General features: G+C 38.0%; 1 protein-coding gene and 1 pseudogene across 24 annotated transcripts in view; one reads left to right on the top strand and one right to left on the bottom strand.

The window, feature by feature from the left end:
- The window catches only part of ABI2 (abl interactor 2), a 105965-nt gene that overhangs the window by 47651 nt on the left and 43669 nt on the right, over positions 1-14645 (bottom strand). For all 24 annotated transcript variants that reach the window (XR_010024174.1, XM_063103865.1, XM_063103901.1 and 21 more), the window contains exon 2: positions 3885-4052. Coding sequence is in view for 23 of the 24 variants with exons in the window: in XM_063103865.1 (XP_062959935.1) it covers positions 3885-4052 (168 nt within the window). In the remaining variant the exon portion in view is untranslated. The remainder of the gene's footprint in view (positions 1-3884; positions 4053-14645) is intronic.
- Positions 9277-10231, top strand: LOC134389100 (uncharacterized; annotated as a pseudogene).

The raw sequence follows: 14645 nt of genomic DNA, 5'->3' as shown, positions 1-14645 counted from the left end.
CAAACTTTTCACAAGAGTTGATTCAAGATTAATGCCTCTAGCAACTGCCAAAGGACAGATATTTGGAGTCATTAACTTTAAAAATGTCTATAATAATAAAAGTAATATATGGTTAAGAAAATCAAAGAGTATAATTTGTATTCTTGCCATCCCACTTCCACATCAGGTTGAGCTGCAGGAGTTCCTGTGGAGAGAATCAAATATTACCTTTAGAAAATGGCTGTGATTTTATTTAGAGTTCAAATAATAACTTGATGGAAAGCACTAAATCTATTCCATGAATAAGGAGACACCCAAGATCAAGAGTTTGGATCCTGTACCCACCAGCTGCCCTCCTTCCCCCAAAAAAGGAAATACATTAGGTCCAAAAGATTCTGAGGTTTTTTTTAAAGCTTTCTCTTGCAGAAATCATAAGCATATTCACATTAGAAAGAATAATACAATGAACACTTCCCATACCTAGCACCCAGATTCAACATTCATCAACTTACAGCCAATAATCAGTTTTAAAAGAAATTTAGTAAAGCTCCTATATTTATTTTCAATGTGGCTACTATATTTTTCTTAAATCAAATTCACAGCTGTTGGTAATCACCACTGCCTTTGCCTTTATGATATTGACATTACAATGTTAAAATGCATTAATGTTAAATTTTGGAAGTTCAACGCTGATATTTAGGAAGAATTTTAATAGTAAGAAAAGTATTTAGAATTTTTATTGGGTTTCTAAAGTTATTAGTTATATAACAATAAACTTAGTCTTATTTAGAAGAGGCCTCAATAATAGTACTTACCTGTGGCAAGTAAAAAATGTGTTCAGCTAGCAAATACAACCAAAACTAATGCAAGTACACTACTATTAATACTATTATTGCTTATTGCAGATCCTGTTAACCAAAAAAATATATTAAGTAATACCACTGCACTTGTGTAGAACTTAAACATCTATTCTCCCACAGTTCCTTATTAGTTTCCCCATCCTTCTCACTGCTATTGCCAAGCTGGTCTTGCATGCTGCAGGCTCCCCCCATGACACTTGAACCATATAGTGCCAAACCCAGGTTCCTATAGATATCCCTTGTTGCCTTGAAATAATCACACTGACTCCCAGCTCCTTTGCAAGCCTGAGACCCCATCCCACATTTCCCTCACGAACCCAAGCACAAGCTCAGACCACAGCAGATGACAGGAAGGTACTGTATAAAATATTTTGTTTTAGGATCATCCATGCATTGTTGTTTCCCATTACCACAAATAATTGACAGTTGACTGTACTGGATAGCACTACCTCAGTCAGCTGCCCATCAGTGTGGGAAAATGTTTGCAATCAAACAGTTACAGTGGATTAACTCAACTAAATTGGGTGTTTCAAATAAGCATTTAACTATTTAAATTACAAATAAGCCAATGTTTCAAATAAGCATTTAACTATTTAAATTACAAATACACTTCAAATTATGCATCTTTCATAAAACAAATTAGTTACTAATAAACTGAATGAGTAATTTTCAGCTGTTCATTTTTTATAAAGTGATATAAAAACTACACATAGGACACTAATTAGCAAGTGTATAAATTTTCTTCCTATACATAATTACATACTGATAACCTTCACTGGTATTCCTTAATTTAAAATTGGGAATTTTTAAGAAAGCCTATATAAATAAAATTTTAAACAAAAAAACTACTCCACATGTCGAGTTCTTCAGGGATTAGACCTTCCACTGCCTTTCAGTACCTAACTTGAAAAGAATTACCTCAAATTTTACATTATTTTACAATCATTTATTTCCATCTCCTTTACTTGCTACCTGCTAATTCAAAGCCTGGCCCAATTAAGTCCTAGTCAGTTCTTGGGAGGAACACTACTTTTTAAAGTTCTTTATATTGCTTTTTGACCTCTCTTGATCTTTTATTCTAAGCCATGACGAACTAAATACATACAGTACTGACTGTTTTTACTAGCTGAGAGAAAAGATGGACCTGGCTCAGAAGAATTTATTTACACATTTATATGAATTTTAGTTTGAATAATGTTCTGTAAATCTTTTTTTTTTTTTAACTTACCAAAAATGGACACAAAATCATGGACAGTAAATAGCATTCACCCTTCCACAGTATGCCATACTAACTTAAAGGTATGCCTGCTTATACAAGTATTCAGTAAAATTAAATGTTTGCTGTGATAACCACATATTCATGAAAATATTTAATGTTAATTCCTACCAGTTTGAAGATTAAAATTTCCAGTTATTTTTTAAATAATATGCTTCCAAAGAACTGACAGGATAACAGCAACAAAGATAGAGATGGAATTTCTTTTTAAAATTTATCATCCTTTGGGCCGAGCCCATGGTGCACTCGGGAGAGTGCGGTGCTGGGAGCGCGGCGACGCTCCCGCCGCGGGTTCGGATCCTATATAGGAGTGGCCGGTGCACTCACTGGCTGAGTGCCGGTCATGAAAAAGACAAAAAAAAAAAAAAAAAATTTATCATCCTTCAAGATTATTTCCTTCAAGAAGTCTTTCCATAATAAAATTTACCTCTCACTCACTGAAACTCACCAATTCTTTTTTGTTTTAACTTAAGAGATACAGCAATACAACTAGCAATAAATTATACAACATCTACAGAAATTTACATGGGATGTGAAGAAACTCTTATAATAACAATCTCAGATATAAGATTAAATAATATTAAACAACAAGAAATCCCTCTGAATCAGTCTGATGAATTTTCAAACAGCAGAAATATAAGGTAGACCTACCATATCTGATTCATTATCTGGACTACATTTGATTTAATTACACAAATTTGCTAAACTTTAGACTCTCAAGAATGGTTGATTAGTCATTTCAAAAGTGTCCTGAACTCCCAAGATATACAAAAAACAATAACATGCAATTTTTTAATTCTTCTTATTCCAGAAGAGTTGTAATCATTTAGATCTAAAAAGAGTGCTGAATAATACTCAAATGACAAGAGTGCTAAAACAGAAAACTTCAAAGATCTCATCAAAAACAGGCAGGCAGAAAAAAACCTCTTATCATTTTAATGTTTTTAAAAACACATTTTGCAGTTAAACTGGTTATTCATTGCAGTATTATTTTAAATGGCCCCCAAATATAGGAGTGATTATGAAAGCTATGACACATACACGCAACATTATGCAACCAATGAGAATGCTTAAAGCACTTACAACATCATGAGAATGTTTGTTTTAATGCTAAATTAAAGGAGCAGAACCTAAAATTCTATAACTACTATAATCACAGCAACATTTTAAAAAACAATTTACAGAAGAAAGTATTACAAGGAAACATACCAAAATATTAATAGTGAAAAGCTTTGGTAGTGATGAAAGGATTTGTTTTCTTTTTTTTTTTTTTCTCTTTCTATATGAATGGAGAAAGTTTAACACTTATTTTTTAAAGTTCTATATAAAGATAATTTTATAAAGCTTGCTAGTCACTTAGTCATTCCATTACCACAAGTATTGTACCATCTCAGTAAACATAAATCCTACCACCAACAACAAAAAAATTTAAACAAGCCACCAAGCTATCAAATTTATATTTTTAAAATGATAATGAAGTGTAAAATTTGGTAAAAAATGTAAGAAACCAGTCAAATTTTCACTGCCTGGCTGATTATGTTACCATAATAACTGAGTTTTAGTAGAATCCATTAAAATTTACTTTCCTATCAAAATCAGAGGAGAAAACCACCCACAAAAAGTATCAAAAAACAACCTTATATTGAGTTTGTATTTTCCAAATCGCACATGTGAGTTAAATCACATAATAAAGGTTGCCAGTGCTACAGACAGCTTGTGTTTATTATTAAGTGTTCTTCATAGGCAATAGAAAAATAGTGTGGTCTCACTTGTGAAATATGATTGATTGAAGATTCCATCCTTCGTAGTTGGGATGCCTGGATATCCAGCATCTGCAGGACATTGTTGGCCAAGGTGTTTATCAGATAGGCAACACTTGCTAAGGATTGGGTGGTGTAGGCTTTGGTTTCTTCTAGTGCTCGCTGCTTATCTGCTGACTAGGGGAAAAAACAAACCAGTGATCATTAATTTAAAGATAACCCATTTCTAACAAACTAACCTATAAGAGTACTTATCAAAATTGTTCTGTTGCTGAATCTACACACACAGTCAAAAATGTCCCGAAAACTAATAATCAGTATCAAGTAAACCCAAAAGTAAACTAGTGACTGAGTTCACAAATATTTTCATGTTGAATAGATACATCTTTGTAAGGATGCAAATAAAACCTTGAAGCCACTATTTTTAAAATGAGATCCAATGGATATTTTGAGCAATGGCAGTAAATATATAGCTTCTCATGGTCCCTACCTGGAAAGTTAGCACTAACTTGAACATGTAAATTCTGGCATACTTATTTCTACTTTCCTGAATTCCTCCTTTCCTTTCACTCTACCATGTGAAATGTGGCTATACAATAATGTCTAATTAAAGTAATAATAATCATAAAATAATAATATGATAAGCAAAGTGGTAATAGTAATGACAATAAATTAAAATAAAAATAATGAAAGGATCATTTCTTCCCAAGCATTTTATGTGTTATAACCCTAGGGGATATAAACTACCAAGAATCAAAAACCCTACTTGAAAAACAAAGACTGCACAATAAAAAGTGGTTAACTAATTATTTCCAAGGTCACAGAGAAGAGCAATGGTAAAACCACATATTGTATACTGCTAACGCCAAACACCATCTTCTTGCCCTAGTTGTACAGAAAGACTCTGTGGTTCAGTAAAAGTACACAAGCCTCTGAACCAGAAACCTTTTATTTAGTATCAATGTTACTATTTACTACAATATGTCAATTTGGACAGAAGTCATAGTTTCTCAATTATTAAGCAGAGGAAATAAATCCCGGATTCAACCATTCGGAGAAGTTGTGAACACCAAATTAAATAATAAACATAAAACTACTTTCTAAAACTATAAATCATTATATATAACAACTGCCATCTTGAGTGGTCACTAACTGTCTCAAATCCACTATATCTCAATCTCATCTCTCCCACACAGAAATCAGAATCAACAACCCTAGATATAAATTTTTCCCAGGTTAAGGGAAAGAAAAGAAAGCAAAAGCAGCAGCAGCAGTGTATTAGTCCTTTTATGTAACCTGAAACAGATTATTTGAAACTGGGTGACTTATAAAGAAATAAAATTAATTTCTTACAGTTTTGGAGGCTGGGAAGTCCACAGTCCAGGGAACACATCCAGTGAGGGCTGCCTTCTTGGTGGAAACTCTACACAAAGACCCGTGATAACCAGCTAATCACATGGGGAGAGAATGGCCTGAGGAAGAGAGAGCTAACCTTCTCACTCTCTTTATAAAGCCATCAGAACCATAACCAACCATTAAACCATCAATCCATTACTCCATGAATGGATGAATCCATTCATGAGGGCACAGTCCTCCTAATCCAATCACCTCTTAAAGGACCCATCTTCAATCACCATATTGGGGGGTTAAGTTTCAGCATAAGCTTGGGGTGGAGGGACAAACCACAGCAAACAGTTAACAAAATAACCAAATAATACCGTTTTACCCAACACAAATCAATTACAAACATTTGAAATGATGGATATGCTAATTTATCTATTTTGACCATTACACATTATACACAGATACTTCGAAAAGTTTGAAAAATTCTATTTGAAAAATAGAATTGAAAGATAATATGAATCTTTCCATGAACTTTTTGAAGTACCCTCATATACATGAATCCATATATCACATTATACCCCTTAAATATGTATCATTATTACATCAATTAAAATTCTTTAATTATTTTTAAAAACAGTAAAAATACCATTTTAACTTGAAGAGTTAAGAATCACTGTTAGCTTTTTATTTATTTTCTATTCTAGTCCTTAATAATCTGTTCTATCAAAGTTTAAATTAACAGAGATGACACAAACTTGATGAAAAATACTTTTAAACAACAACATACGTTCTAGGATTCCATAACAGCTATTTTCAAGATAGTCATATCTGTTTAAATTTCATAACTGTTGATGCAAACAAAAGATGTTAAATTATACTGCCACTAAAATTACATATTTATATAAAATTAAAATTATGCTTATACATTAGACCTAAAAAATTTACTTTTAAAATTTTTAAATGAATGTCCTACAGGGCCGGCCCCATGGCTCACTCGGGAGACTGCAGCGCTGGGAGCACCGAGGCCACGGGTTCAGATCCTATATAGGGATGGCCAGTGTGCTCACTGGCTGAGCGTGGTGCAGACCACACCGTGCCAAGGGTTGCAATCACCTTACCAGTCAAAAAAAAAAAAAATGTCCTACAGTTGATGGTAAAATCTCAATTCTATTCTAGCTGTCATTTGCCAAAGTTTTTCACACTAGTATAGCCTAAGCATATTATTCAAACACACATAATGGATTTTAGGATTTTTAATGTGTCAGATGCAATTTAAGAATAACTATGTATGATGGTTTGAAGATGTCCCCCAAAGTTGATGCATTAGAAACTTAATGCCCAATGCAACAGTGTTAAAAGGTAGGACCTTTAAGAGGTGATTAGGTCCTCAGGGCTCTGCCCTCATGAATGGATTAATGGTGTTATCATGGGAGTGGGTTAGTTATGACAAGAGTGGGTTCCTGAAAAAAAGATGAGTTCAGCTCCCTTCCTCTCATTCTTGCACTTTCTTGCCCTTTCGCTTTCCACTATGGGAAGACACAGCACAAAGGCCCTCACAAGGTGCCAGCACCATGCTCTTGGACTTCCCAGCCTCCAGAACCTTGAGCCAAATAAATTTGTTTATCATAAATTACCTAACCAGTGGAATGCTATTACAGCAACATAAAATGGACTAAGACACTATGAATGATGCTAGATAACTGCTTCCCAAATAGGAGTTCACAGGCATTCTCCAAGAACCAGTAGTTTTCTTTCATAATTTATTTTTGTATTTCTTTTATTTCCACAGTAACTTATTTACAAAATTAACATATTACCATAACAGAGCCTGGATCATCTGGCATGACCACATGGTAACTGAGAAACATAAAGCAAATTCATTACTGCTTTGGGGCCCATATCATGCTACTTAATTGTAGAGCCTATTAATGAAATAGCATAGACATACTTAATACATAAATAATGCATTCACACCAAATGATGATCAAATATATATTACATTGTACCGTGAAAACAAAAGAAAGTTTCTAAAAAAGATTTGCAATTGCTTAAATAGTTTAAAGGAGAGACATAAGTCATCTGAAGGCACCCCTATAGTCTAGGTCCATAGCACACTCCCTAACACTGCACAAAAGAATTTATAAACCCACCACCATATTCAAATTTCAAGGGACAACTGAGCTGTGGCAAAATATCATCTACGAGGTTACTATTTCTGATTTAAATTTTATTAATTTCATAGCTTTTTTATTTACACATTTATTTTGAATCTACAATTGTTACATGAGCTTTAATCACATCAGCTTTAGTCATAAAGTCATATAAACCATAAGTGGTTATTATCTAATTTTACGTTTGAACACAAAATAAATTTTTTTAAATAAGTCGACACAGGCAGTTAGATTTCTTTCTTTTCACTTAAATTTAAGAGTTCTGTCCATTTATCAAGGCTAAGAAATAAAATTAGTGGAAATAATAGAATTAAAAATACAAATCTTTTCATGAATTTTTTGAAGATTCAATACTATGACAGTTTATTCTCAATATGAAAAAAAACATATGAAAAACATAATGCAAATCTAGTCCTGTAAGAATTAAGATAACAGCCCCAGCAAGTATTTAGCCTGAGGGAGATAAATATTTTTTCTGATCTTGGTCCCACAGAGTGAGACTTCCAATCAATGACCTGGAAATAATTTATGATACCCATTGCTGTACAAAATTCATAGATTAGTAATTATTTTCATTAATAGAAGAGGCAAAAATCTAGTTCCCATACTCTCTATAAAATAATAGAGTGACAGATAGGAGGAAATTATCAGGATCAATTCTACAATGAAGGAGAACTGTATGGCCATCACTACAAAAAAAAAAAGTTACGCTTTCATTCAATATAACATGAGATCTACCATACATACAAGACATTGCCCTCAGAACTGAGGAATTTTAAAACATTGTATTTGCTCTCAGGGACCTATGATGGGAGAAGATTCACATAAATTACTAAGGTGAATTAAACAAGGTGACTAAAAATTAAGAAGCACAGGCAAAAATAAGCGTTTTTCATGGGCAGTATGAGGAAAAAGGCAGGTTGAGAACGACGTCAATGATGTCAAATGCTCAGACAGATTTTTAACCAAGAAAAAGAAAAATTAATTCTTAGACTAAATACAAAGCTGATTCAGAAAAACAACAGACTATGCAAAGCTAATTCAGAAAAATAAAAGTAATGTTCACAGATTATTTGTATTGTCTATCTTTTAAATCAGGTAAACCATCACGACAAGCCTTAAAGTAAATCTATGAAAAATGAACCATACCCCCTATTAATCTTCAAAAATAAAAATGTCAGGAAAATTCTACATCATTATTTCTTTATATCAATAACCAAAACAGGTCCACACTGGGAACTCAAGCAATTTTTTCATAAGAGAAACACTTTATATATAAATAACCCCTATATATAAGCAACTATAAATATAAAATTTTTTAATTTGTAAAAGCTTATTCTGTCTTGGTTTCCAAGTCACAATACTATAACATTGGAATCAGAACTTATTCATAAATCCAAAAATTTTTTGTTAGCCATTAATTTTGCCCCCAACCTATTACCAAAGGGCATCTTGGGGAGGGAAACCATTTCCATTATCTTCTCCAACAGCATTTAATTACAGTGTTAAGAAAATACATTTCCAAATTTATAACTACCCCTAAAATCCTCCAATATAGCAATTCTGGAACCACTTCAGCAACAAAATAATAATCAGATACACCTGAGTCAGGGCTGGTCGGTTAGTTCAATTGGTTAAAGCGCAGCCTTGTAACACAAAGTCAAGGGTTCAGTTCCCATACTGGTCAGCTGCCAAAAAAATAATCCAACTCAGATACACCTGAGTCTGACACTATGAAACACTACTCCTCTGGCTTTACCAGGCGATAAGATCACCTGAAAAAACCACCCCCATCCCAAGGGCTTCAATATTTTAGCCTGAACTTTTATATGTTCCATTACATTTACAGCTTTAAATTTATCTTAGAATAATAATCAAATAAGACAATGGTACAAATAGCATGTTCACTGATGCAGTTAATAACAGTGAAAGAGCCAGGCACCGGTGTCACCACCAGGCCGTCAGAGTTCGTCTGGCAACCTGGGCCACCTGGGAGGGACAGAGTGACGCTGCTAAAGGAAGCTAAGCGAGGCTGGGGAGGGCAGTGGGTGCGTGGTACAGCGGCTCATTGCCCTGGCCGCCTCTATGGTGGGACACTAGTGAGGAGGAGGTTCCAGAGGAACCAGGCCCCTCAGCAGGCAATGACCAGGGCAAGGTCTGGAGTTCTGAAGAGGAAGCCCCAGGGAAACCAGGAACACCCCCCAAAAGACAGCCCACAGCCACAGTTCCTCAGTCCCTCCTGAACCTGGAGAGAGCAGCTGCTGCCCCAACAACCCCCAGGCTTGGCTGGGGGTGAACCCCAGATCCCCTTTCCCCCCTAGATGGGCTGGGAGGTGGCCTCCTTCAAGGAAGACCCTGAACCCCAGATCCCTCTTCTCCTCAAGTGGCCTTGGAGCTGGCCCCCTCAAGGATGATCCTGTTAGCACCCTGGGACCCCCAACTATGAGGCTACAGCAAAATCTAAGCTAGCATGGAGGGCTACCTTCTTCTCAGGCCAGAGAGTGTGTCATCCCTCATTCTGGCCACTGTACAAGGCAGCCTTCCAGGGGCTTGGCCCCCGCAACACAACATCAGAAAGGAGTGCAGGCACCCAGGGATGCAGGATTTCCAGCAATGTGCTGCGAGGACATCTTTCTCTCAGACCCTCTGCTGCCCTGTGGGCAGAGTGTTCCCTAGTATCTGTCTGAGGACCTTCAGCAGGTAATGGGCTCCCTGAAGCTATTGCTCCCAAACCCTGTGCCATATCCCCCTGGGTCCTCCCCACCCCATTCAGGCTGCTCTACCACCTGGCTCAGTGTGCCTGAATTGACAGACTTCACTGGCCTGCTACAGATGAGCTAGGAAAAGCTGAGACTCAGCTCCCAAGTCCTCTGCTGGCCCCCTAGACCCCATCACTGACTACTCAGGACCCAAGGGTAGTGGGAGCTGTTCTCATTACACTGGCCCATCTCGTCCACAGACCCCAGGTACCCATTGTCCATAGCCCCTCTGGGGGCAGAGTGGGCCCCCCATTTCCTCAGGCAGGGTCTGTGGATAAGTCAATCCAAATACATTCATTAAGGTTTTACAAGAACCTAATATTACAAAAGCTGATATTCTAAGTTTGGGATTTTTTTCCTATAAAGTTGTTTAAGTGTTCAATAAAAATTGACCCCTCCCACAACCAGGCACACCGCCAGCACCTCAGGGCCCCCCCCCAGGGACCTGAGGCATGGATCTGGGAACTGGACCCCCTCTCACAACGAGGCACACTGCCAGCACCATGGAGCAGGCCAAAAACATCACCCCACATGTGTGGCCCACCACAGCCACCACAATAACCATAGCTGCCGCAAAAGCGGCTAGACACCACAACCACCACACAGATGGTCTGCCAGCCACTGGAGTCACCAGCAAAGACCAAAGTAAGAAAGGAGATGTCTCTCTCCACAAAGCCCATTCTACAGTGACAGAAGCATCTGCTCAATGATAATACTGGGGGACCTAAACACACCTCTCAGCATCATCTAGGCAACAAATCAACAGAGTGACCATTACTCTTTCAGAAGGAGAGAAGAAATCTAGGGTAATTAGAGGGGGGAGAGGAATAGGAAGAGGGGGAGGTATTCGACAAGAGCCATAAAGAATAAGTATGATTTGTAACAATATATATGCAAGTAATATTGATTTGATCAACATATGTCAATGTTGAACCCCAAAAATATGTATAATCAACTATGATTCAATAAAAATTAAAATTAAATAAATTTTAAAAATTGGAATATATGCAAACAGAAACTATTTCAATAAAACCGATATCAAAATGGCCATCTTCAACCTAAAAGACTATTAATGGCAATAGAGAAGCTACAATATCTTATTTTACATAAAAGAAACAGTAAACAGCATTATAATAAACAATGTTTTTTAGTTCCTAAGCAGCAATGTCTGATAAGTAAATACCTGTGACTCTATTCTTACTTTTTGCTATAACTGTAATTATTGACTGTATCACAGTTATGGTTCATGCATTAAAGGCAATAAACCAGTTATCTAATATTACTACTTAAATGGAATTAAGTAGCTAAAAAAAGAGAAAATTACTTAGATAAGTGAAAGAATCATCATAGGGTTATAAAGGAGCATTCGAAAATATGCTCTGGGTAATCCTGTGAATGAGGAAGGATTCTTATGTAGAATAAAGCGATCTAAAATTTGGTATTCCCTCCTTGGCAGGTCCATATTCCGCAATGATTAAACCCTCCTATCTTGCTATTTTTTTAGTTTCCCTCATAATACTAATTCTTTATCTCTACATGGAGATTGACACTTTGGATGTGTTGTCCCCACCAAAACTCGTGGTGGAAATCTGATACCCAATGTGGCAGTGTTGGGAGCTGTTTGAGTCATAGGGGTGAATCCCTCATGAATGGATTAATGTTGTCCCTGGGGGAGGAAGGCAGGAGTGAGATCTTGTTTTATTAGCTCCTGTGAGAGCTCGTTGTTTATTTTATTTTTATTTATTTATTTATTTTTTTGGCTTTTTTGTGACTGGCACTCAGCCAGTGAGTGCACCGGCCATCCCTATATAGGATCCGAACCCGCGGCGGGAGCGTTGCTGCGCTCCCAGCGCGGCACTCTCCCAAGTGCGCCACGGGCTCGGCCCGAGAGCTCGTTGTTTAAAAGACCCTGGCACTTCTTCCCCCAGCTCTCTCTTGCTTCCTCTGGCCATGTGATCTGCTTGTACCTGCCAGCTGCCTGCTTTCTGCCATGAGTAGAAGCAGTCTGAGGCCCACAACAGATGCAGCTGTCCCAGAATTGTAAGCCAAATAAACTTCTGTTCTTTATAAATTACCCAGTCTCAGGTATTCTGTTATAGAAACACAAAACAGACCAAGAGATGTTCTCAAAAAATCTGTCTTCAGACTAATTCTCTTCCTACTGTACTTTCCATTCCTTAGAAAGAAATTTCACTCCTTTCTCACCCATCACTTCCAAGCACAGAATTTTTAAATTTCTGTTCCTTACATCTCTCCCAAACATACATTTCTGTTTACATGGCTTCCCACCTTGTATAGTCATGTATAGTCATCTCACCTTGTATAGCTCAGTACAGTCATGTGCCACATTAACATTTTGGTCAATGACATACTGCATATATGACAGTGGTCCCATAAGATTATAATGCAGCTGAAAAATTACTATAGTGACATCATAGCCATCATAACATCGTAGTACAATTTTTTTATTTTAATAAATTTAGTGTTGCTTAAGTGTACAGTGTCTATAAAGTTTATGGTAGTGAACAGTAATGTCCTAGGCCTTCGCATTCACTCACCGCTCATTGACTTACCCAGAACACCCTCCAGTCCTACAAACTCCATTCATGGTAAGTGCCCTATACAGGTATCCTTTTTTTTTTTTTTTTTATCTTTTATACCGTATTTTTACTGTACCTTTTCTATATTTAGATACACACTTACCAATGTGTTACAACTGCCTACAGTATTCATTACAGTAACATGCTGTACAGCTTTGTAGCCTAGGAGCAATAGGCTATACCATATGGCCTAGGTGTGTAGTAGGCTATACCATCATAGCACAGGCTTTTTCTTCCCCCATATAAAAAGAGGTTTATTTAGATGTTAGAATCATCTAGTGAATGAAGAAGATTGGACATTAAATGACCCAGGCTTCAGGGCTATGCTACAGAGCACCTGCCACCAAGACCTCACTTGGATTTCCACATGCAACAGGAAACACCTCAGTCAGTTTATGCATTGGCCATTGTGCTTTGGAACATTTTTCCAACTGAAAGCTGGGACTGCAGTTTTCAGAAGACATGCTCTGGCCCCAAGGAACCAGGGGGGGTCCTGCTGTCCCTGAACTTCCCAACACACATTGTCAGGCATTTAGTGATTCTTGGGGATGACAACTGCTGCCTTCCTCTTGAACTGAAGGCTTGAACTGAAGGTACAACTGGATATTGTCACCAGCAATCAACCAAAAAGTATTAGTCTCGAGTCTCTTTGAACCTGGCTGTGATAGTAAGAACCAAATGTTTGCTAAGACTTGCTTGCAGCCCACAGAAATCTGCAGTTAGGAACATCCTACAAAACTGAACAATATTTTCCAAAAATATTTTTTTACCACACTTTAAATAATTTACAAAAAACTATAAAAGCTATATTTACCAGGACATATGTTACAAAAAATATCATTTCATGTTAGTGTACATATATACAGGGCTATATAAAATGGGACTCCAGTTCTCTCTCTATCTTTAATCACAAATATTGTCTATATGCACACAGATATACTGCTTTCCACAAATACAACAAAAACCAGGAAACCTCCTCACAACTTGAAAGCTTTGCCCTTCACTACTGATCTGCTGCCTCCATTCTCCACGGAAGTGTTGCTGAATTCGCTGGTATCACTGGCCTCCTGGTCTGGGTTGTCCCTGTACATGACCCTTCATCGATATCTCAGATCTAGAAGATCTGAGAGCCAGGAGTTCTTCCTCAGAGCCGGGGAGTTCTTCCTGTCATGCGAACTGAGCCCTAACTATGCTTTCAGACTGAGCCAGTGCCTACCTTCCTTCTTCTTGAGCATGAGCTTCCAAACACCAGGCTGTGGCCGTCCTGAGTCTCCCTGAAGGCGGAGAAAGCCAGGCATGCAGAGGGGAGAAGCCTGCCAAGGGCATGCTGGGCAGGACCCTCGCCTGGCCTGTCCCTCAGCTTCTTCTCTCCCTTGATCCCAAGGCCCCCTCTCCAAGTCGAAGTCTCTGCTGTCAGAGTTCATTGTCCACAGACTGGACAGCCTGCCCTGGCAGTCAAAGTCACTCCAGAGCAGAACGAGGACAGCCTGGGGTTGGTCATCCATCTCAGATCCAAGGCTGGGAGTCAGGACGTTCTGACTCTCAAAGGCCAAATGAAAGGCACCCCTGGCGCCTCTCACCTCTCTGCCTGCTCTGGCACAGCTAGGGAGCTGACCAAAAGCACTTTCCATAGTGGCAGGCTTGAACTCTCATTGATTCAGGTCTTTGAGACCATAAACATGTCTCCTACTCACTGGAGAGACCCTATGGCAGGAACATTTCGCTAGTGCTCCTGGGAACCAGCTCACATCTGGCCAGAGCAGCTGGTAAGCCAGCAGTGGGCTCTGCATGGGGGGGCGCCATTCCTGCCCTTGATGAAGAGGCTGTTTGTGCTCTCTGCCCTGACTCTGCTCCTCAGGACTTTAGCTGGTGGAGGGGCCTTCTTAGCCCTCTGCT

The sequence above is a fragment of the Cynocephalus volans genome, chromosome 1 (assembly GCF_027409185.1).
Source record: "Cynocephalus volans isolate mCynVol1 chromosome 1, mCynVol1.pri, whole genome shotgun sequence".
Lineage (NCBI taxonomy): Eukaryota > Metazoa > Chordata > Mammalia > Dermoptera > Cynocephalidae > Cynocephalus > Cynocephalus volans.
This window is presented reverse-complemented; position numbering and strand designations above follow the sequence as displayed.